Below are 24167 nucleotides of genomic sequence, written 5' to 3'. Positions count from 1 at the left end.
GTGGGATGGTTGTAATATGGGAAAACGCATTTCATTGCTCTCATAAGACCCTGTTCAGGACTTCTTATTCACACTGACTTCAATAAGGATTTTACCCTAAATAAGGAGTCAGAGTTTAATGCCAGAAGACACCACCAGATCATTTAGTGTGGCCTCCTATGTATCACAGGTCACCAGCACCACCCAGCACCTACACGCTAAACCAAACAACCAAAATGAAACCAAAGAATTACAGCCCTCAGGAGAATAGACTGTTATGTGCCACAGGCAGAGACTAGGAGGGACCGAGGTCCCTACAATGATAAGGAAATGATTAAGGGAGATATACAAGAAAATCCCTTCCCACCTATTGTGCTCAGACCCTGAGCATATGAGCAAGAACCAACCAGCCAAGCACCTGGGAAAGAGAGAATTCTCAGTCCCATCTCACAGGCCTGGCCCCAAGTAGGGTTCATTGTGTTCTAGCTAAATACCAACTGGGTAATTATGTTCAACCTACCTACCATTCAACAAGCTTCAATGGAACATGGCATTCTTCACTTCCTGTCCTAAGCAGCTGTGTAGTGCATTTCTGTGTTGTTAAACAGTTGTCATGTTTCACCTGAGATAGGTGCAGGTCAGTGGTAGGTAAAGATATTTCTTGTGTGTAAGTTTGTGAAGAACTTTGGGGTCCTTTTGGATGAAAGTCATTATGTAAATGTAAGTCATTTTCCTTATGGATTTAAATCTCTTTGTAGGACTCTGTAAAGTTCACACTACTGAAGGGCAACATCATAACTACAGCTAAACTGTTACTGTGCAAAATGTTTACATGACTTAAAAGCATATTTTGTTTTTAAAGATTCCAGAGGTTTTCCTAGAACTATAACAAACAGCAGGGGAAAAAAAAGACACCCAGACTCCAAGGATCTAAGTATGGTATTAAAAACTCATGATGCTGCTTTCCTGGATTTTCTGAGAGGCTGCCTAATGTAAGTTACTTTTTACTTCTTTATTTTCTGCAGACTTGTTTGACATTAAGTCCCTGCTTTATTTCTCTTAGACCTTTAAAAACTTTTGTATCTCTGTTTTTTCACCAATGTTTATTTTATAGGCCCATCCTTGTAGCATTTGAGTGCCTTTGACAAACATTAATGAACTTTTTTGCCCTAGATCCCTAAATGGCCCCCTCAAGGATTGAACTCACAACCCTGGGTTTAGCAGGCCAATGCTCAAACCACTGAGCTATCCCCCACCCCCTACCGTGGACCCTGTTCTGCAGAGTGGGGGCTAGGGACACACATGCCTAGGGACAGATCTAACCAGGAGTCAGAAACTCTGAAGTTCTTTTTTTTTTTAAACACTCTATTGTATTTAGTATGAAGTACAGTACAGATTGGGCAAGACACATAACTAGAGGTCTACTAAATTCGCAGCCATAAAAATTCATCATGGATTAATTATCTGGTCTCCCCCATGAAATCTGGTCTTTTGTGTACTTTTACCTATACTATAGGGTAAGAGTATACAAAAGTACACAGTGTTTCTCAAACTGCGGGTCTCAACCCAAAAGGGGGTTGCAAGCCTATAGTAGGGGGGTGGTAATATTGCCACCCTTACTCCTGCGCTGCCTTCAGAGCGGGGCGGCTGGAAAGAGGCGGCTGCAAGCCAGATGCCCAGCTCTGAAGGCAACACTGCCGCTAGCAGCGGCGTAGAAGTAAGGGTGGTCTGGAATATATTATATGAATGCATCTGCTAAATTTGCTATTTATGCTGTGACTGACCTGCAAAAAATGTGCTATTTCTCCACGGTTTAAGTAGACCCCAGCACAAAATCTCTCTGCACATTAGTTTTACTGTCTTTAAATTGGAAATAATAATACTGACTTTCTTAACTCATTGGGGTGATGAAAGGATTAATTAGTAAATGTTTATAAAGCTCTAAACCCTGTGTCTGTCTTCTCTAGTTAGACAGTAAGCTCTTTGGGGCAGGGACCATCTACTATTCTGTGTGCTTAGCATAATGGGGTCCCATTTTTCGTTGGTCCTTAGGCGCTGCTGTAATAAACATGTTCAATAATAATAGTAAACCATGCTGGCCTGTATCCCACTCCTGAGGCAACCACCTATTAACTTCTGTCTATTATGAAAATCAGTCATTTAATACAACCCTTGTTCCTGTGACCTAACAATTTTCGAATCCCTGACAAGTCTTTGCCTTTTGTCCCTTGGGTATTTTTTTCTTTTTACTACTTCTATTTACTGCTTCTGAAAAAATAAACATTGTTCTGGGCCACTGTAGATGGGAAGGTTTCAAAAATTATTCAATAGCATTTTTTCATGCTAGTTATTGGAGTAGATTCCTATCAACCAGGGGAACCTCGAGGGCAAGTCAAGGTCCAAACATTTCCCAGGAAGTTGTGGGTTGAAATCCTGACTTTATTGAAGTCAATGGGAGTTTTGTCATTGACTTCAGTTACTCTCTTAACTGACACTGATCAACTGCAAGTTTTTCATTGCTGGTGAATACAAATAGCAAACAATTTCTGTTAATCTTCAAGGAAGATACAACTTCAGTAGGTTATCTAGATCATAAACCCTTTGAGGATAGAAACCTTCTCTTCATGCCTGTTGGTAATTGTCTTGCACACTGTGGGTGCCATGCAAATGATAAATAAGTACCAACAAATATCATGGCTGTCTTCATTTCTTCCTTCTGAAAAAAAACAACAACCCTGTACATTCATTTGCAAATGAAGTGCAGCACTTGAGTTTCCAGCATGTTGCCACTGTCCCCCTGTTACCACAAAGTAAAGGTGACCTGTTATGAATCAAACTGAGGCGGAAGAAGCAAAACTCTTGGGAGTTGAGAGTGCTGAGCACTTCCCAGGATTGCATCTCACAGACCTGCTAGTATGTGGTGTGATCTTTTATCTCGAAAAATAGAAGTGGTGGAGACTAACAAAACACTCTAGGAAGGTGGATTTAGTAGTATCCTGCTGCAAAATTGTCACAAAGATTTACCAGCCTACACACAAAATACTCATCTGCTTTTTACCAGAATGATGGATGTTAATAATCACACTAACAATGTTTTATTCACCAGCCAAAATAAAAGACTTGAACCAGCGAAGGATTGAATTTTGAAAACAATGAACCAGATTTTGCTCTCACTTACATTGATGTAACTTGGCGCCGGAGGAGTTACTCCTGATTTACACCCATGTAAGTGACAGCAGTATCAGCTCCCTTGCCTGTTTTACTGTTATCTATGCACTATGTCAGGTTGGAATTTTGGACCGTGTTCAGCATTTTCTGTGCAAGATCTTTGTTACCCGTTATTATTACTTTCCTGAAGAAACCCTCAAAAACAGCTTCAGGATTTACTACTCTGTTTGTACGGTTGCTCTTCTGTAAATCTCAACTTGCAGTTATGTTGTTTTGAACGGTGACCTAGTTACACAAAAAATCTTTCCCTTAACGAGGAACATCCCTTTAACATTCCAGTGTAGTGGCCCAGTATCTTTCTTACAATGGCTCTGTGGCGTTCTAATGAGCGCCATGGACAGTTTTGACATTAGACTAGTCAGAAGAATAGAATACAGTTTGTATGAGGTACAACTAATTGAGGAAGTACCTATCTGCTAGGGGATTGCAACTGCTGCTCAATTCTAACACCTTTTCTTGGCACTAACATCATTTTAGGATTTTAAGGCTCTTGGGCACATATACAGAATGAATCCTCTGATAATATTGTGATTTGCATGTGAGGATCTGTGGTAAGCATTTGGCTGTTTGATACTGCACAGAATTTGATCAGTAATTCAGGCAAATTTTCAGAAAGCAGAAAGAGGGTTTTGGCAAATGGAATTATGGATAAAGGCAAACAGGCTATTTTACTGTTTGTGAATTTGAAAAATGTCTTCATGGCTCAATTTTCCTGAAGATAATGAAAGTATTTTCTGGCCTAACCTAAGTTTAATGTATTTTTCATTTTTAGCATTATAAACAAACACTGTTCAATAATTATTTATCATTTGTATATTTTAAGGTGGGAACCTGCCCTCCGCATGACTCCAGATGAAGCAATGCAGCACACATGGATCCAGGAACCAAGAATACATAAATCAAAACAAAATCGCCACTCTGCAAGTGAAAGCTCCTTCTTCACACCAGAGAAGAAGGAGAATGTATATAAACACACACTGCCTGGACAAGGAGGTGCAGTAGTCTGAATATTTGAAGTTCTTTATTCTTAATAATATTCATCGCTTGTACGTGTTGGCAGTTATGATTTTTAGAGGCCTTCATGTCTGAGCAAATAGCTTTGTTAAAAAGAAAGGATGAAGTAATGTAAAATGATGGAATGCTCCATAGAAGCATCGGCCATACCCACAGCCAGAGGTTTCAGAGTAGCAGCCGTGTTAGTCTGTATCCGCAGAAAGAACAGGAGGACTTGTGGCACCTGAGAGACTAACCAATTTATTAGAGCATAAGCTTTCATGGGCTACAGCCCACTTCATCGGATGCATAGAATGGAACATATAGTAAGAAGATAGATATATACATACAGAGAAGGTGGAAGTTGCCATACCTCCATTGGCCACACCACTTCTTTCCCGCTTCTTTGGTAGAAACAGAGAGTTACCCGGTGGGTCATGTGGTTTATCTGCAGCCCGACAGGCTAAATATAACAACTAAAGGCCCATAGGTTCATGCAGAAAGAGCCTTCATACAGTGATCTTGGTAGGAAAAGAATCAGAGACAGCATCTGCAATCCATCCACAATGCACTTTAGTTCTTAGGGCAGAAAAAATGCATGGGGGTTGGTGGTTCTGCTCCTCTGAAATGTTGAGGCAATAATTGATTGGGTCTTTGCAGATTTAATTTGGGCCTGTGGACACATTACAGTTTCACACTGTCATTTTTTTATTTTATTTCATACAGAAGAAAACACCTGTCAAGACATGGTTGATAAAGTAAAAGGTGAACTGCCTGAAAATCCTACTGCTGCAACTGAAAGACTAACTCTCAAAGCAGCTTCCTCAGACACAATGGAAAATAAAGTGCAACACACAGCCCAACAGGTTATTCCAGAGAAAGATCTGGAAAACCCAGTGGAAAAGGCTATCAAAAGAGACAAGGCAGAACATAGCAGTGAAACAGCTCTTCACAAAAATTCAATGTTCTTACCACCAATTAAGTAACATTCTCCACAAGCAGCTGTTGGTCTGGTTTCTATACCTGCCTGGTATGTTTTGTAGGTAACCATTTAACTGTACAATATTCAAGAACATCATTTTAAATTATAACTCTCCACACATGGGCTGTGCATGTTTGTTAGACATTTTTAATCTCGATTAGTCCAGGTAACCAAAGCAGAATGTGCGTTGAACGTTCCTGAACGTTACCAACATTCTTGTTGTGATCAGAGATTCTTCACAACCCACAGCAATATTTTTAATAAAAAGGAGACTCTAGAGGTGGAGAGAGACTTATTCTTGGTATTATACTGGACACTTGCATTCAAAGACTCCTGCTTCTTGGGAGTTAAAAGCCTAGAAAAACCACAGAGGTCACAAGATCTGAATCTAATCTCATTTAAACCAATATAAATCAGAAATAACTCTACAGAGGTTAGTGGATTTATACCAGCATAAATGAGAGGAGAATCAAACTCATAGTGTCTCCCTCTCTGAGAGGGGAGAGTCAGATACGGGTCATTGGTAGCACCTCTGAACAGAATTAGAAACCCACGTTTAGTTCTATAGTGACATGCACACTGCAAAGCAGGTATTTATAAAAGGCAACAGGAGAGAAGGCTACCAAACCATGGTATGCATTACACCCTTCTACAGGGACCCCACTCCCTTTTTATATCAAACCAGAAGGGTGGATGAAAGAGAGAGTCAATGTCCAGGTGAATGAACCCTCAAAGGGAGTCTGACTTAATGCATTACAAAATCAGATTTATATGACTGCCAGCCCCAGTCATTAACCTATCTTTTGACATGTCTTTACAGCACCCAGCACAATGGGGATCTGATCCCTGACTGAGGCTATAGGTGCTACAAATAAGAATAATAAGGACGCTATCCTGCAGGATTCAGGGAATACCATCTCAGTGATCTCACAGTGGTCCCAGAGCACAAGAGCAATTGGGTGGGTTACTGGAGTCACACTATTACACATAGGCTCTACAGGCCAGGAAAAATTCCTGCAGGACATAGGAATGATCACATCAATGACCTCATCAAGGACGAAGACAGGCAAACTGTCCTGTAGGATACAGGGTGACTGTATCAGTGACTTCCTGGAGGCCCTATACCAGGTGATAGAGGGTTGACTGTATCGATGATCTCACAGAAGTGTTGAGCAGGTAAACTGTCCTGGAAGATACAGTCTGACTGTATCATGTAGCTTAGAAAATGTTTGTGCTAAGGGCAAGGGTGCAAGGAACTGCTAAGAGCCAGCAAAGGCATGAAGGCAAGAGGATAAATTGGATGTCAGAGACAGAGCACAGAGTTCAGCGGCTGGAACTGTTTGAAGTACTATCTGTATACCATCAGGTTCCTGCTTGACACTGGAAACTATGGGAAGCCCATGAGTATCCAACTGAAATGCTGATTACCTGTTGGACGCTGCTGATAGTTCTCACAACATTACTACCTGAAACATCCCTGCAATCAAACACTGAAAAACAGACTATCGCCACTGTCAGAATTGTAGTTGAATAGCAGAGGGGGAATTCAGGCTGTTTTTGATTATTTGAATTTGATTATTATTCATTCTCCCTCGCTATTGTGCTTAGTGACTTAGATGCTTAGATTACTCTCATCTAAAATATCTGTTCTCCTCTCAGAGTTACTCACTTGTGTATTTGCCTGCTCCAACTGGATCAAATTGGGACTGCAGTCATTCCTGATTGCACTGGAGTTCCCAGAACGAAACTACAAACACAGTTTGGCTTGTTGCGTCTTTGCTGCAATTACATTCTCTAGATGATCTGTTTTGCAGAGACCGTCTTCCAGTAGCTTTATTATATTCTCTGGCACGTACACTGATATCTCCCAACTTTGCAGTAAACCTGCTGTTGAACATCCCAGGAGCATTCTCAGTGCTGAGGGTGATGTGAGATAGAAAATCATCTGACACTGGAATTCAGTCTAACCATCCTCTCACTCATCAGAGGCAGAGTCTATGTTGATGGTATTTGAGCTTAGTTGCGTAGCTCCATATTTGTTTCATATTTTCCCTTCCTTGTGTCCACATTTTTCATGTTAAGTCATCAGCCTCCACATCCATCTCAACCATGGTCACCTCCTTCATTCTCTCCGGACAGTGTCTCCTTTAGTTAACAATCAGATTCATGCTCAGAGACCACAGGGATGAGCATTGGGTATAAATTCTTCGAGAGGCAGGCAGACAGCTCTTCTCTTCAGGTGCCTCCAATGCCCTCAAGTTCTCCTGCAGAACAGAAAACAATAGGTATGGCCTATCATGTACATGTAGCCCTCCTGTTCTTCATGCAGTAAAAGGAGTCTCCAAAATACAGAGCAAGCCTGTGGTCAGTGCTCTGCTCATTGTGCCTAAGAACAGGCAAAGTGACAAATTGTTGCAAGCCAAAAGAATACCTGAATGACTCACAGTTTGAGAAGCCCAATTTACAGGCCTTATTTTATCCCTATAGCTTAAATGTACATTATCTTTCCTTTTTTATAGTTCTTTTTTTAAAAATGCATTATGGAACCTGTTGTCTGTTAATAATAATCGCACTGTGCCCTTCTGTAGCACCTTGTGCTCAAGAACTAAAGGCATTTTGCAGATATAAATTAAGCACCACAACACCCCCCATTAGGTTGCGTATGTATTATTATTAGGGCTGTCAATTAATTGCAGTTAACTCACGTGATTAACTCAAAAAATTAATCGCAATTAAAAAAAGATTTTTTTTACATTTTCAAATATATTGATTTCAGATACAATACAGAATACAAAGTGTACATTGCTCACTTTATATTATTATTTTTGATTACAAATCTTTGCACTGTAAAAATGATAAACATAAGAAATTCACCTCATACAAGTACTATAGTGCAATCTCTTTATCATGAAAATGCAACTTACAAATGTAGATTTTTTGTTACATAACTGCACTCAGAAACAAAACAATGCAAAACTTTACAGCCTACAAGTCCACTCAGTCCTACTCCTCATTCAGCCAATCTCTAAGACAGACAAGTTTGTTTACATTTATAGGAGATAATCCTGCCCACTTCTTATTTACATTGTCACCAGAAACTGAGAACAGGCATTTGCATTGCACTTTTTAGCTGGCATTGCAAGGTATTTATGTGCCAGATACACTAAACATTCGTCTGCCCCTTCATGCTTCAGCCACTGTTCCAGAGGACATGCTTCTATGTTGATGCCGCTCGTTAAAAAAATAATGCGTTAATTAAATTTGTGACCGAACTACTTGGGGGAGAATTGTATGTCTCTGGCTCTATTTTACCTGCATTCTGCCGTATATTTCATGTTATAGCAGTCTCGGATGATGACTCAGCACATGTTCATTTTAAGAACACTGTCGCTGCAGATTTGACAAACCGCAAAGAAGGTACCAATGTGAAATTTCTAAAGATAGCAACAGCACTCAACCCAAGGTTTTAGAATCTGAAGTGCCTTCCAAAATATGAGAGGGATGAGGCATGGAGCGTGCTTCCAGAAGTCTTAAAAGAGCAACACTCCGATACAGAAACTACAGAACCCCAACCACCAAAAAAGAAAATCAACCTTCTGCTGGTAGCATGTAACTCACATGATGAAAATGAAGATGTGTTGGTCTGCACTCCTTTGGATGGCTATCGAGCAGAACCCATCATCAGCATGGAAGCATGTCCTCTGGAACAGTGGTTGAAGCATGAAGGGACATATGAATCTTTAGTGCATCTGGCATGTAAATATCTTGCGACGCCAGCTACAACAGTGCCATGCAAATGCCTGTTCTCACTTTCAGGTGACATTTTGAACAAGATGTGGGTAGCGTTATCTCCTGCAAATGTAAACAAACTTGTTTGTCTGAGTGATTGGCTGAACAAGAAATAAGACTGAGTGGACTTGTAGGCTCAAAAGTTTGACATTGTTTTAATTTTGGATACAGTTATTTTTTGTATGTAATTCTACATTTGTAAGTTCAACTTTCATGATAAAGAGATTGCACTACACTACTGGTATTAGGTGAATTGAAAAATACTATTTCTTTTATTTTTTACAGTGCAAATATTTGTAATAAAAAATAAATATATAGTGAGCACTGTACACTTTGTATTCTGTGTTGTCATTGAAATCAATATATTTGAAAATGTAGAAAACATCCAAAAATATTTAAATAAATGGTATTCTGTTATTGTTTAAGGGTGCGATTAATCATGCGATTAATCGTGATTATTTTTTTTAATTGTGTGATTAATCACGATTAATTTTTTTAATCACTTGACAGCCCTAATTATTATCCAAATTCACACAGCAAGTCAACGCCAGAGCCAAGAAGGGAACCCAGGAATTCTGACTCTGACTCCCTGTTCTCTCTCTTACTTGATCTTAAATTAAATTATGTATAATTTACTTAATGTTGCTAAATATATTGTCATGTTACTCATGTAATATTCTTAAAACACTACATTCTTAGTAAAAATAAAACAACAAAAGAAGCAGCCATTTATACCTTTGCACCCTGGTTGTTAGATCCTTGTTTAATACTCTGAGACATGAACGTCAGGTTTGTATAATTTTTGGTGGTGCCCAGAATGGGTCCAAGCAGAGCCATCCTGTCTATAGAATGGACTGGGGCAACCGCCTCGGGCCTCGCACTTCAGGGGGCCCCGCACTTCAGGGGGATGTGGGGTCCAGGGCAACCTGGGGGGGTTATCGGGGGCCCTGGCCCCAGCCTGCCCCGCTCTGCTCTGCTCCGCCCCACTGGCTCCCAGTGTCGGTCAGGGGGAGGGGGTGAAAGTGAGAAAGAGGCGGGGTGGGGACAGGGGCTGGGGGAATGGATAGAGTGGGGGCGGGGCAGGGGTGGATCAGGGACAGGAAGGGGCGAGGCAGAGCAGGGTGGGCTGGGGCCAGATTGCTCAGTGCTGCTGGCACCAGGCCCCCCCGCTAACCCCACAGGCCCCCTGGTTCCCCTGTCCTCCTGAAGCACGGGGCCCCCCAAAGTACAGGGCCCCCAAAGGGCGGAGCCCGGGGAAGTTGCCCCAGTCCGTCCTATGGACAGGATGGCTCTGAAAATATAAGCCCTAACATTGGTGGGGCTGGGCCCATGTTCCTGAATATTGGTGGAGCACAGGCACCATGGGCCATATAACTCACTGCCTATGTTCTGAGGCCATCTAGTGTTGGAAGTGGTTTCACATTTGAATTTTGAGGCGTGTATTATTTACTGCAATTCTTCAGATTCTCTGTTTAACAATGTTATACCAAGTTCTCCTCCCCCCCCCCCAAAAAAAAAAATAGTATTCTAGCCAGCTTAGTAGTTTGAGCACAATGTAACACTGGGATGATCTCAGTTTGTATCTAGAACCTGGTACTTACTCCACAAGTTAGCAGCGGCAGGGTGTGCTGCAGAAGCAGCATGTGTAGCCCCGAATTAGAAAATGTTCCCTTTGCGGTTTCAGGAGCAAAGTTCACCACTGGCAGGAAGAGAACCCAGGAGTCCTGTAACCCAGCCCCCCATGCTCTAATCCACCTGATCCCACTCCTGTCCCAGCGCTGGGGATAGAACACAGGAGCCTTGGCTCCCAAGCTCCCAGCCTCCCCTGTTCTAACCACCGAAATGTCAACCCCCTCCCAGGGATGCCTCTACTGCTATCTCCTCCCCCAAGGCAAGGCCCAGGTAGCTGGGGAGAGGTGCTGGCTGGCTGAGCTCCCCTGGGGAAGGAGGGCTGTGGATACGTGAGTTTGCAGCTCACCCAGCCGTACAGGTGGGCAGGAATGTGCTGCAGGGGGGAAATGTGCCTCAGAGTTGATTTTGCAGTGCTCAGGGCTGTGAAATCTCCCATCTGCATCATGGGGCAGCCTTGGGTGACCTCTCCAGGGCAGGTATTTGCCCACCTGCCTGCCGTACCCACAGCCAGCTGCTTCATCGCTGCTCTGTTCATGGCAGCAAATGCCCGGGCAGCATGTGGGAGCCCGTGCCCCTCTGCCTGCTGTCCGGTCTCCTGGCCACAGGTGAATTCATCCATCCCTGGACACAGGGATCCGGGCACTGGAGGGGGTGGGAATTCGCCCGGGGAGTGTGCCTCTTTCAATGGCGGATTCTTGGGTCAGGATGGAATATGTGGCTAAAACCAGCGAGAGGAAAACCCAGAGCAAGGTCTGCTGACTTGGGGAGAGCAGGGGTTTGACCCTGGGACTCCCACATCCCACATGAGGGCCCTGGCCAGTGGGCTGTGGGTCACCCTGGGTGATGGAGTCGGGATGTGAGTCCATCTGTCCTTCTCCTAGATCCTCCTCCAAGAGTGACAAGGAGCCGGAAAAGTTTGGAAATCATGTAAAATTCTCAGGAGCCAGGAAAATTGTCTCCCAATGCTCTCCACTTGTAATCCTGCTTGGAAATGTTAGCCTGCCCCCCTAGCACTGAGATACCTGCCAGGACGCCTGGGTTCTATCCCTGGGTCTGGAAGGGGAGGAGAGGGTGGTCTAGTGAATTAGAATGGGCTGGGAATCAGCAATCAGGTCTCCTGGGTTGTATTCTTGGTTCTGACTCAGACTCCACCTCTTTGTGCCTTGGTTTCCCTATTTATTAGGTGGGGATAATATTGCCTGCCTACCACCTAGAGCAATGGCAAAGGCAGGGAGGAGGAGTTCTGAGGTTGAAGTGATGTTTCCAGATGAAAGCTCTGAGAAAACCCAAAGTGGACCAATTGTTTTCTTTCTTCCTTCAATTAAAAAAATTATGTTCATTTAATGAATCCAAACTCTCCCAAAATCTGAACAGGAAAGAGTTAACAATCATGGGATCTCTTCACCCAGCCCGGATTTCTTAGCATGTATGATGGAGGCATAAAGCCATCAATGGAAAGGGTTAACAATCATAAATCAAATTCCGAAGAAGAGAATTGACACGACCACAGATGAAAAGTGGGCCAGGAGCTCCATCATGGCTGAGCTAATGTTACTCTGGGAGGCAGAGTCCCAAAAACAGCAAGTCAGAAAGGGGGGGTAGGTGAAAGGTTCACCCAAAAGCCAGGCAGAAGCCCCTCTCCACAGAAGCATAATTCTGTTTTTCTGTTTATACAGTCATGTGGTGGTTGTTTGCACACACGAGTTATAGCCAGCTCTGCAGCTGAAAATTTACTCCAGCCACAGACAGGCAGCAAACAAACTTGTCTATGGCTTTCAAGAAGATACAAGTAACCAGCTAGCAAAATGCCTTTCCCCATACATTGAGTTGTATGGAACTGGGCAGAGTTGGGACAAAAGCACATAGAATTTCTCCAAGATCTACTTGCCCACACATTCAGTGAGGTGGCATTGATGGTAAGAACTACCACAGCGCCACCTCTTGGTTCCAGGTGGTATTTATCACATGGGCACTGGAGCTGGGATTTGAACGGAGAAGGGATTTTTCCAACCACCAGGGAGCGTTCTGCTATGCGAGGTGTGTGAATCTAAAGAAGAATCATGCTTCTGTCCCCTGCAGCTCTTTGCCCCTTTGGAAGGGACCTGCCTCATTGGTGTGGCAGGGTTCAGCGTGGGTGAGTGAAACAAGATGCCTACTAAGTGTAGATGCAATTGTCCTCCTGGAGCCAGGGCTAGAACCTGTGAGTCCTAGTGCCCACCCCTCCCCCCCGCGCTCTAACCACTAGACCCCACTCTCCCCCTGGAGCTGGGTCTCCTCCATCTGGAAAGATAATGTAATAGACGGAGGATGGGATGAGCTGGGGGAATTGCAGTGGGTGGCTGGGGGGACTGGATCAGATAGAAGAGAGGATTCTATCAGGGGGTTGGGAGATGCGATTAGATGGGATGGATAGATACAAAGGGGGTGGAGGGAGCAGCTTGGGGGGTGGGCACTGGGGAGCTAAGAGGCAATTCTCTGGTTCTCTCCCACAGGGGCAAACTCCTTCTCCTACATGGCTAAGTCGTGCCTGGCACCCAAGAGCTGTGAGCCCAGCCCCTTTACGGTGACCTACCAGCACAATATCACCGTGCGGGTGAATATCACCTGCTGTGACACCGATGGCTGCAATGCTGGGGTCATCCCAGGTGTGTGTCTGCTGCAAACCTAGACCCTGCTCCCAGGCCCTGCCCCCACACTAACTACGAGACTTCACTGCCCTCCCAGAGCCAGCGGTATAACCCAGGGGTCCTGGCTCCTGCTCCCCCCCCCGCTCTAACCACTAGACCCTACTCCCCTCCCAGAGCTGGGGTGGAGCTGACTCTGTGTGTCTGGCTGTTTTCAGTGCCAGCCGTGAGCCTCGTCCCCAGTGGATGGCATGATGCTACTTCGTGGGGGCAGATCGCTGCGAGGACATGGAGCCTTTACCCTGCACTGGATCCAAGGATCATTGTGTTGAGTTCGGCGGCACATTAACAATGGGTAATTTCGCCAGATCGGGGTGGGGTTTGGAGCACACAGACTCACTGAGGTAGAACCCAGGAGTCCTGGCTCCCAGCCACACCCTCCCCCCACACTCTAACCACTAGCCCCCCCCGCACCCCCCCCCAGAGCTGGGTGCAGTCCTGTTTGGAGAGGAGTGTGTGACAAGCATCATGGGGGTCAGGGAAGGATGTGGAGTCCCCAATTTTGTCTCTCTCTCTGCCCATCCAGGTGACATCACCATGACGAAGGCTGCGGCTGGTTGTGGCTCCCCTGGTGGCTGCATCAAGAGAGTGGGGGTGAAGAAGTACATCCAGAGCCTGGTGGACATGCTGAGCTGGGCCAAGTGCTACCCAGCTCCCAGGGCTGGTGGGGAGCTGTGAGCCCCAGCCTGGCATCCTCCCCTTGTCCTGCTTGCGGGGGGCCTGCAGTGTGCCTCCCCCTGGCAGCCACCGACTGCTGCTTCTCTTTTTGGGGGGATTGCAGTTTCCTTTTGTGCTTTGAGTGAATAAAGCATATGGTGGCACAAAGAGCTGGCCTCTGTTCTGTGCACAAGAGATAGTGGCAGGAAGAGAACCCAGGAGTCCTGACACCCAATTCCAATCCTCTCTAACCCAAGAAACCCTACTCTCCTTCCATAGCCAGGGAGTAGCACCCAGAAGTCCTGCCTAGACCCCTCCCTCCCCCAAAGCAAGGCCCAGGTGGCCATGAGAAAGGCATGGGCTGGCTAAGCTCCCCTGGAAGGGGAGGGCTGTGAGAAGGAGAGGCCATGGCTCACCCAGCTGTGCAGGCAGGAGGGAATACGCTGGAGGGGAGAAATGTCCTTCCAGGTTGATTTTGCAAGCGCTCAGATTGCCACACTGTGTGAAGCGGCTCACCACTGTGAGTGCCAACCTCAGGGCAGGCTGTCAGAAAACAGGGGTGACCCCCCAAGCTGGTGGTGTGTTTTGCGAGTAGATTTCACCAAATGTGAATGCCTGGATCGCTGTAACAGTCTTACGCTGGAGTCACAGCCAGTCCCCGGGGACGCTCCTGCCACCCAGACAAGCTGGACTTTGTGATGAAACGTCACTTACACCAAAAATCATCCCACACCAGGTTGCTCCCAGTCCCAAGAGACTGGTCACTTACTCCAGATCGGTTGGGACCCGAGATCCTACCCCAAAGACAACGTTGGCAGCCAATTCTGTGGTAAACTCACTAAAGGTTCATGAGCTAAGGAAAGGAAATGAGAGTTATGGAGAGGTTAAATCAGGTAAAATACATGCACAGGCGAGTCACAGTTTGTAATCCCAAATGATGGCAGCGATGTAATAAACTGCCAGTTTCCCAAGTCTTTTCAGGGTGCCCAGATGGTCTCTGGGGAGCCCAATTTTACATCTGGTTCCTTTCTCCATAAGAGTCCAAACAGCCCAGCGATATAGGATCCTTCCCTGAATCCATACTTACAGCTTCTTGTCACAGCTGACACGGTCACCCCCCCATCCCCCCATGTGGGCTTTTCCTTTGATGGCAGAGAGGGGGGAACGTGCTTTGAGTCTCTGACCTCCGGTCATCAGACACGATGGCCCCTTGCTTTGGAGTTAGCACTTTTCTGTTACATTTCTTCATTAGCATTCCCCCAAGGTGTCTTTGCTGGGTTATTTAGTCACAGGGCTGTATATAATATAAATGTTTGCTACTCCATTATAACAGGAGACATGGAAGGGAAACAATGCAAGTAACGTCCCATTCATTTTCATGAAGTTGAAACTCCAAATACACTGTTCTACCTTTGTTATCACTTTGATCTAGACCAGCAGCTCTCAATCTTTGCAGACTACTGTACCCCTTGTGGGAGTCTGATTTGTCTTGGGTACCCCGAGTTTCACCTCACTTAAAAACTACGGGCTTACAAAACCAGACATAAAAATAAAAGTGTCACAACCACTATTGCTGAAAAATTGCTTCCTTTCTCATTTTTACTGTATAATTATAAAATAAATCCATCGGAATACAAATATCGTATTTAAATTTCAGTGGCTAGTATATGGAGCACTATAAACAAGTCATTGAAATTTTAGTTTGTACTCACTTCGCGGGTGATTTTTTTTTTTGCCAGGTGTAAAACTAAGGGAGGGAATTTGCCAGAGGTATGTGACACTTTGGATGACGGACTCTTGGGTCAGGATGGAATTTGTAGCTAAAACCAGTGAGAGGGAAAACCCAGGTCCCAGATTTGACCCTGGGACTCCCACATGAATGCCCTGGCCACTGGGCTGTGAGTCATACTGGGGTGATGGGGTAAGAGTCTGAGTCCATATATCTTTCTTCTCCTAGTTCCTCCTCCAATTTTGACGTGGCTTAGGGTCATCCCAACAAGGAGCTGGAAAAGTCTGGAAAACACAGAAAATTTTCAGCAGCCAGGAAATCCATCTCCCACCCCCCTCCACTTGTAATCCTGCTTGGAAATGTTCCCCTGCCCCCCAGCACTGAGATTTCTGCCAGGACTCCTGGGTTCATTCCCCAGCTCTGAGGGGCGGGGGGGTCTCTCTTAGAGCGTATGTACATCATGCTGGCCCAGCAAGCAAAGAGTTAATATGGACCCAGCTGGCTGGCAGCCTCACCCCAGTTGGCAGGAGAAAAGGGCTGGGAAGCAGAGACGCAGGTGCCTGCCAGGGCTGAGAGCAAACTGGAGAAGGGAGCTCCTGCAAGCAAGCTGCTAGCGAGCCGCCCCGTGACAGCACCCCAGCCGGGACAAACGGACTCACAGGCTGAAAGGCTGCAGTGGCCCGGGACAGGCGGGAAAGAGCTCAGGGCACTGTCAGAGTCAGCACATCCTGATCCTGCTTGTCTAGCCGCAGGGACCGAAGCCAGAACCCAGTGAAATGGCCGGGCCTGGGTTCCTCTCCTGACCCCTTGACAGACCTGAGATCAGAGAGAGTTTTGCAGATTCCTGGGCACCAGGAGTAGAGTGAGGGCACAGCTGAGCTGGGTGAGCTGGGGCCATGCCCCGCTTGGCCCAGAAGGGGCACTGTTGCACCATTGCACTGACTCACATGATATTATGTCTGGGAGCCAGGACTCCTGGGTTCTATCCCTAGGTCTGGGAGGGGAGGGTGGTCTACTGAATTAGAATGGGCTGGGAATCAGCAGTAAGGACTCCTTGGTTGTATGCTTGGTTCTGACTCTGATATCACCTCTTTGTGCTTCAGTTTCCCTATTTATAAGATTGGGATAATATTACATTCCTACCACCTAGAGTGATGGCAAAGGCAGGGAGAAGGAGTTTTGAGGTTGAAGTGATGTTTCCAGATGAAAGCTCTGAATAAAACCAAAGTGGACCAATTAGTTTTCTTTCTTTCTTCAATTAAAAAAATTATGTTCACTTCATGAATTCAAACTCTCCCAAAACCATGGGATCTCTTCAGCTAGCCTGGATTTCTTAGCATGTATGAGGGAGGCATAAAGCCATCAATGGAAAGGGTTAACGATCATAAATCAAATTCTGAAGAAGAGAATTGATACGACCACAGATGAAAAGTGGGACAGGAACTTGATCGTGGCTGAGCTGTTACTCTGGGAGGCAGTCTCCAAAAGCCAGGCAGAAACCCCTCTCTACAAAAGCATAATTCTGTTTGTCTGGCTATACAGAGGTGTGGTAGCTGTTTGCACACACAAGTTATACCCCGGATAGCCAGCTCTGCAACTGAAAATTTGCTCTAGTCACAGACACAAATGGATAGAAGTTAGGATTTTCTGGATGAGGAACAGGAGGAGGAGGAGGAGGAGGAGGAGGAGGAGGAGAATGTGCAGCAGGGAAGCGGTGAATCCGTTCTCCCCGGCAGCCAGGGCCTTTTAATCACCCTGGAGCCAATACCCTCCCAAGGCAGGATCCCCGACCCTGAAGGCAGAGAAGGCACCTCTGGTGAGTGCACATTTGTAACTACAGTACAGGGTTTAAAAGCAATTGTGTTTAATGTTTGATTTGCCCTGAAGACTTGGGATGCATTCGCGGCCAGTACAGCTACTGGAAAAGTCTGTTAATGTGTCTGGGGATGGAGCAGGAATCCTCCAGGGACATCTCCATGAAGCTCTCCTGGAGGTACTCTGAAAGTCTTTGCAGAAGGTTTCTGGGGTGGGCTGCCTTATTTCATCCTCCATGGTAGGGCACGTTACATGCCAAGTAGTCTGGAATCATTGCAGCACAAAGCACGGCAGTGAATGGCCCTGGGTTTTGGTCGCATTCAAGTAACATTCGGTCTATATCTTTCTGTGTCAGCCTCAGGAGAGTGATATCATTCATGGTCACCTGGTTGAAATAGGGGAATTTTTGTAAGGCAACAATAAAAGGACCCTGTTCATGCTGGGCTGTTTGTGCTTGGCTAAAAGGGATCATCCCGGAGAATAGCCACGCGGCTGGAGGAAGGGTGAAGGGATCATCCCAAATAGCCACGTGGAGGGGTGGCGGGAGATGTGTGCTGCACTTCCACCCGAAAACCACAGCCCCTCCTTTTAAATGGCAAACCAACCAGCATTGCTTGCTATGGGAAAGGAGGGTGCTGCAATTTGAAAACATTCCCACATGTTATGAAGGCATAAGAAGCCAAACCCACCTACCCTTTGGCTTACCATGGCTGCCTGGAAACCAAATTCTGTTGCCCAGCTGTGTGTGATGTGTCACCATACTGGCAAGCGCTCAATATAAAAGGCAAAATGTGACCTTGTACCTAAAGCACATGTGCTGTCTGCTGTGGACTGCTTGATTCACTGTGAAAGAGTCTCCCTTTTGTTCTCAGAAATGTATCATATTAAATGTTACTCTCCCTTTTTATCCCCCCACAGGTGCAAATGTTTCTATGCTCCCCCTACCATCTCCATCCTTCAGGTTATTGCAGATTAGGTGAAAAAAACGCACTCACGATGACATGTTTTCTGAGCTCATGCAGTCCTCCCGCACTGATAGGGCACAGCTTAATGCATGAAGGCATTCAGTGGCAGAGTCCAGGAAAGCATTAAGTGAACTCAATGAGAAGAGGCAGGATGCAGTGCTGAGGCTAATGGGGGAGCAAACAGGCGTCTGGTGGAGCTGCAGGAAAGCCAACAAGAGCACAGACCGCTGTTGCATCCACTGTACAACTGCCTGTCCTCCTCTTCAAGTTCCATATACTCCTCACCCAGACACTCACTCCAGAGGATGGCCCAAGCAACAGAAGGCTGTCATTCAAATAGTTTTGATTTGTAGTGTGGCTACAATAAGCAATGTGCCATTGTCCTTCCCTCTGCCCCACCCCACCCGGGCTATCTTATCAGTTATCTCCCTTTTTAAATTAATAAAGAAAGAATGAATGGTTTCAAAACAATAGTGACTTTATTTTCTTTGCCAGCTGTGATCAAAGAGGGGAGGGTGGTTGGCTTACAAAGAATTAAAATCAACAAAGCGGGCGGGTTTGCATCAAGGAGAAACACACAACTGTCACACTGTAGCCTGGCCAATCATGAAACTGGTTTTCAAAGCCTCTCTGATGGGCAGCATGCCTACCTGTGCTCTTCTAATCGCCCTGGTGTCTGGCTGTTCAAAATTGGCTGCCAGGCGATTTGCCTCAACCTCCCACCACACCATAAATGTCTCCCCCTTACTCTCACAGATATTATGGAGCACACAACAAGCAGTATAACAATGGAAATATTGGTTGCGCTGAGGTCTAACCTAGTCAGCAAACAGCGCCAGCAAGCTTTTAAACGTCCAAAGGCACATTCTACCACCATTGTGCACTTGCTCAGCCTATAGTTGAACTGCTCCTTACTACTATCCAGTCTGCCTGTGTATGGCTTCATGAGCCATGGGAGCAAGGGGTAGGCTGGGTCTCCAAGGATAACTACTGGCATTTCACAAAAAGAAAAGGAGGACTTGTGGCACCTTAGAGACTAACAAATTTATATGAGCATAAGCTTTTGTGAGCTACAGCTCACTTCATCGGATGCATTCAGTGGAAAATACAGTGGGGAGATTTATATACACAGAGAACATGAAACAATGGGTGTTACCATACACACTGTAACGACAGTGATCAGATAAGGTGAGCTATTACCAGCAGGAGAGCGGGGGTTGTGGGGGGGACTTTTATAGTGATAATCAAGGTGGGCCATTTCCAGCAGTTGACAAGAACGTCTGAGGAGCAGCGGGGCGGGGGAGGAGGAATAAACATGGGGAAATAGTTTTACTTTGTGTAATGACACATCCATTCCCAGTCTATTCAAGCCTAAATCAATTGTATCAAGTTTTCAAATTAATTCTAATTCATCAGTCTCTCGTTGGAGTCTGTTTTTGAAGTTTTTTTGTTGAAAAATTGCCACTTTTAGGTCTGTAATCGAGTGACCAGAGAGACTGAAGTGTTCTCTGACTGGTTTTTGAATGTTATAATTCTTGACATCTGATTTGTGTCCATTTATTCTTTTACGTAACAGTAATTTTCTGGTCTGGGAAGTGAGTCTTGCAGCTGCTCAAATAGCCCGGAGTTCCTAAAGATGCGAGTGTCATGCACCTTTTCCGGCCATCCCACGTTGATGTCGGTGAAACGTCCCATTGAGAAGTACCCCTTGCGGTTGATGTACTGGTTGGCAAGGTGGTCCAGTGCCAAGATAGGGATATGTGTTTCATCTATCACCCCACCACAGTTAGGGAAACCCATTGCAGCAAAGCCATCCACTATGACCTGCACATTTCCCAGAGTCACTACCCTTGATAGCAGAATGTCAGTGATTGCATTGGCTACTTGGATCACAGCAGTCCCCACAGTAGATTTGCCCACTCCAAATTGATTCCCAACTGACCGGTAGCGGTCAGGCATTGCAAGCTTCCACAGGGCTATCGCCGCTCGCTTCTCAACTGTGAGGGCAGCTCTCATCTTGGTATTCCTGCGCTTCAGGGCGGGGGAAGGCAACTCACAGAGTTCCAGGAAAGTGGCCTTATGCATGAGAAAGTTTCGCAGCCACTGGGAATCATCCCATACCTGCAAAACTATGTAGTCCCACCAGTCTGTGCTTGTTTGCCAGGCCCAGAATCGGTGTTCCACTGTATCAACCAGCCCCACGGCTGCCATGATGTCCCAATTGCCACATCCCATGCTTTCAGGAATGTCTCTGTCCATGTCCTCCTCACAATCGTCCTCATGCTGCTGTCTCTTAGTCAGGTTCTGCACATACTACAGTATAATGCGTGAGGTGTTTACAATGCTCGCAACAGCAGAAGTGAGCTGAGCAGGCTCCATGCTTGTCATGCTATGGCGTCTGCATGGGTAACCCAGGTCAAAAGGCACTAAACAATTGTCTGCCGTTGCTTTCACGGAGGGAGGAGAGACTGATGACATGTACCCAAAATCACCCACGACAATGTTTTTGCCCCATCAGGCATTGGGAGCTTAACGCAGAATTCCAATGGGCAGTGGAGACTGTGGGAACTGTGGAATAGCTTCCCATAGTGCACTGCTCCGTGAGTCGATGCTAGCCATGGTAGTGAGGATGCACTCCACTGACTTAATGCACTTAGTGGGGACATACACAATCGACTGTATAAAATCCATTTCTAAAAATCGACTTCTATAAAATTGACCTAATTTCGTAGTATAGACATAGTAATTTTCAGCTCTTTGCAGGCTAGGCAGAAACACTGCCCCATCTCATGTGATTTAATCGCTCAGTGATTTTCAGCTTTTAGTAGGTAGGGCAAGAAACACAGTCCTACCACAACTGATTTCAGCTCTGATTGGGCATTCTAAAATAACAAAGCCAGTCCTAATGAAGCCTATTTAGCTCTTACTTTGAACAGTGCGGGGGAGGGGAGGAAGAAGGGGAGGGAGAGAGAAAGACACGTTAAACCAGGTCAGGGTGGGGTGGGCGAGGGCAGATCCACATCTCCTGGCTGGAACACCTGTTCTCCCATCCTTCACAGGGCTCTGGCATTTGAGCCACTGGCTTAACGAGGTCCTTTCAGCTGAGGCTGACCCCCTCATTTGGGACAGGTTAAGTACAGTTCTGCTCCCCTTTATTCACAATATTGCCAACATTGGTAACAGCATTTCACTACCTCTGCATTCAGTACTTTTGTGATTTGTAACCCAACACTAGCCAAAGTTGATCACTTTGAGCAGCACACTGCTCTATCTGCTGGATATCTAAACAGAGTAGGTGCATTCATGTAAATACAGTTTGCTCTTGAGTCTCTCCCCCTCCCAACTAGCTGTCAGGGAAGAATTCAGCAGACCCTGCGTACACAGCTCATGAGGGGCTGTGAGAGCCTTCATGTAACTTCACTGAGTATGCCTCTGCATGCTGATGACTGTGTGAACAGAGCCTGGTTGGGGTTCCCTGGCATAGCAGTATAGGAGACAGCCTAGGCAGGATATTTAAAGGGGGCACATGGGTTCCATAATCCAGATTGTACTCTGGGTGATGTCACAACTCCACCCTCTTCCCAGAGCTGGAAAGAGAACCCAGAGGGTCTGGTTCCTAGCCCTGCTTTTCTAACTGCCAGACCACACTCCCTTTCCAGAGCTGAGGATAGAACTCAGGAGTGTAGCCCCCCTGCCCTAACCCATTAGACCCACTCCCTTCCCAAAGCTGGGGATAGAACCCAAAAGTCCTAAACATTTCCGTGATTTCCAAACTTTTCCTGATTCGCATCAGGATGACCCCAAACCCTGTCAAAGTTGGAGCAGGAAGAAGGACAGAGGAACTCAGACACTGACCCCATCACCCCAGCATGACCCACAGCCAGTCACAACAGGGACTTTGTGTGGGATGTGGGAGTCACAGGGTCAAATCCCTGTTATCCTCGAGTCAGCCGGGGGACATGGCCGTGGGTTTTCCTCTTACTGGCTTTAGCCACAAATTCCATCCTGATCTGAGAATCAGGTGTCATCGAAAGTGTCACGTTCCCTGAGTGAATTCCCACCCACTCCAGTGCCCGGATCCCTGTGCCCGGAAACGGACAGAACTCACCTGTGGCCAGGAGACTGGACAGCAGGCAGAGGGGCAGGGGCACCCACATGGCGCCTGGGTGTTTGCTGCCATGAACAGAGCAGTGATGAAGGAGCTGGCTCTAGGTACAGCAGGCAGGTTGGCAAATACCTGCCCCAGGGGAGTCAGCTGGGGTTGTCCCATGACATCCTGGAGGGCCCGGAGATGGGAGATTTCACAGCCTAGAAAGCTGCAAAATCAGCCAAGAGGGACATTTCTACTCTCCAGTGCGTTCCTGCCTGCCTACACAGCTGGGTGTAGCGGATAGAGCAGGGGGCTGGGAGCCAAAACTCCTGTGTTCTCTCTACAGCTCTGGGAGAAGAAGGGAGGGACGGGGAGGAGGAGTCTAGTGGTTAGAGCAAGAGTTTGGGAGCCAGGCCTCCCGTGTTCTCTTCGCAGCTCTGGGAGAGGACGGGAGGTGGAGTCTACCGGTTAGAGCAGGGGGCTGGGAGCCAGGACTCCTGGGTTTTCTCCATGCAGCTGTGGCCACAGCCGGGAGTCTAGGTTTGCAGCAGACACACACCTGGGATGGCCCCCGGCATCACAGCCATCCATGTCACAACAGGCGACGTTCACCCACACGGTGATATTGCGCCAGAAGGTCAGCATGACAGGGCTGGGCTCACAGGTCTCGGGTGCCAGGCTCAGCTTAGCCGTGTAGATGGAGGAGTTTGTCTCTGTGGGAGGGAAACAGAGAATTACCTCTTAGCTCCCCAGTGCTCCCCACAACTGCTCCATTCACCCCCTTTGTATCCATCCACCTCGCCCGCATCTAATCTCATCTCCCCCCCACTGATAGAATCCTCTCTTCTATCCTATCCAGTCCCCCAGCCACCCACTGTAATTCCCCTCGCTCATTCCATCCCCCATCTATTACATTATCTTCCCAGATTGATTAGACCCAGCTCCAGGGGGGGAATGAGGTCTAGTGGTTGGAGTAGGGGGGGCTGGGAACCAGGACTCCAGGGTTCTGTCTCTGCTTTCGGGAGGGCAATTGCATCTACACTTAATAGGGATCTTATTTCACTCACCCAGGTTGAACCCTGCCATCACGATGATTCAGGTCCCTCCTGAGTGGGCGCAGGGCTGCAGGGGTCCAGAGCACAATTCCTTTTTGGACTCACACACCTCTCATAACAGAGTGCTCCCTGGAAGCTGGAAAAATCCCTTCTCAATGCAAACCCTGGCTCCTCACCCATCCCCAGGTAGTGCCCATGGGATAAATACCACCAGGAACCAAGTGGCGGCGATGTGGAAATTCTTACCACCAATGTCATCTCACTGAATGTGTGGGCAGGTAGATCTTGGAGAAATTCTATGTGCTTTTGCAGCTGTTCTGTCCAATTCTATTCAACTCAATGTATGGGGAAAGGCATCTTGCTAGCTGGTTGGTTGTATCTTCTTCAAAGCCATAGACAAGTCTGTTTGCTGCCTGTGTCTGTGGCTACAGTGATTGTTGAGCTGCAGAGTGGGCGATCCGGGGTATAACTAGTGTGTGCAAACAAACACCTCCAGCCGGCATGCGACGATATCCAGGCTGGGTGCAGTGAGCCCATGATCGTTAACTCTTTCCTGTTCAGACTTTGGG

At 46.6% G+C, this 24167-nt stretch overlaps 1 protein-coding gene across 1 annotated transcript in view; it reads left to right on the top strand.

Annotated features, from left to right (window-relative positions):
• Positions 1–6092, top strand: part of DYRK4 (dual specificity tyrosine phosphorylation regulated kinase 4) — a gene marked incomplete at its 5' end in the record, with an annotated part of 48995 nt that extends 42903 nt beyond the window's left edge. Inside the window, 4 exons of the mRNA XM_084629213.1 lie at positions 842–971; positions 4031–4200; positions 4927–5230; positions 6003–6092. Coding sequence (XP_084485339.1) covers positions 842–971; positions 4031–4200; positions 4927–5186 — 560 coding nt within the window. The 3' untranslated portion in view covers positions 5187–5230; positions 6003–6092. The remainder of the gene's footprint in view (positions 1–841; positions 972–4030; positions 4201–4926; positions 5231–6002) is intronic.
• Positions 6093–24167: the final 18075 nt, after the last annotated feature.

This window comes from Lepidochelys olivacea (genome assembly GCF_965140295.1).
Source record: "Lepidochelys olivacea isolate rLepOli2 genome assembly, chromosome: 1".
Taxonomy (NCBI): Eukaryota; Metazoa; Chordata; order Testudines; family Cheloniidae; genus Lepidochelys; species Lepidochelys olivacea.
This window is presented reverse-complemented; position numbering and strand designations above follow the sequence as displayed.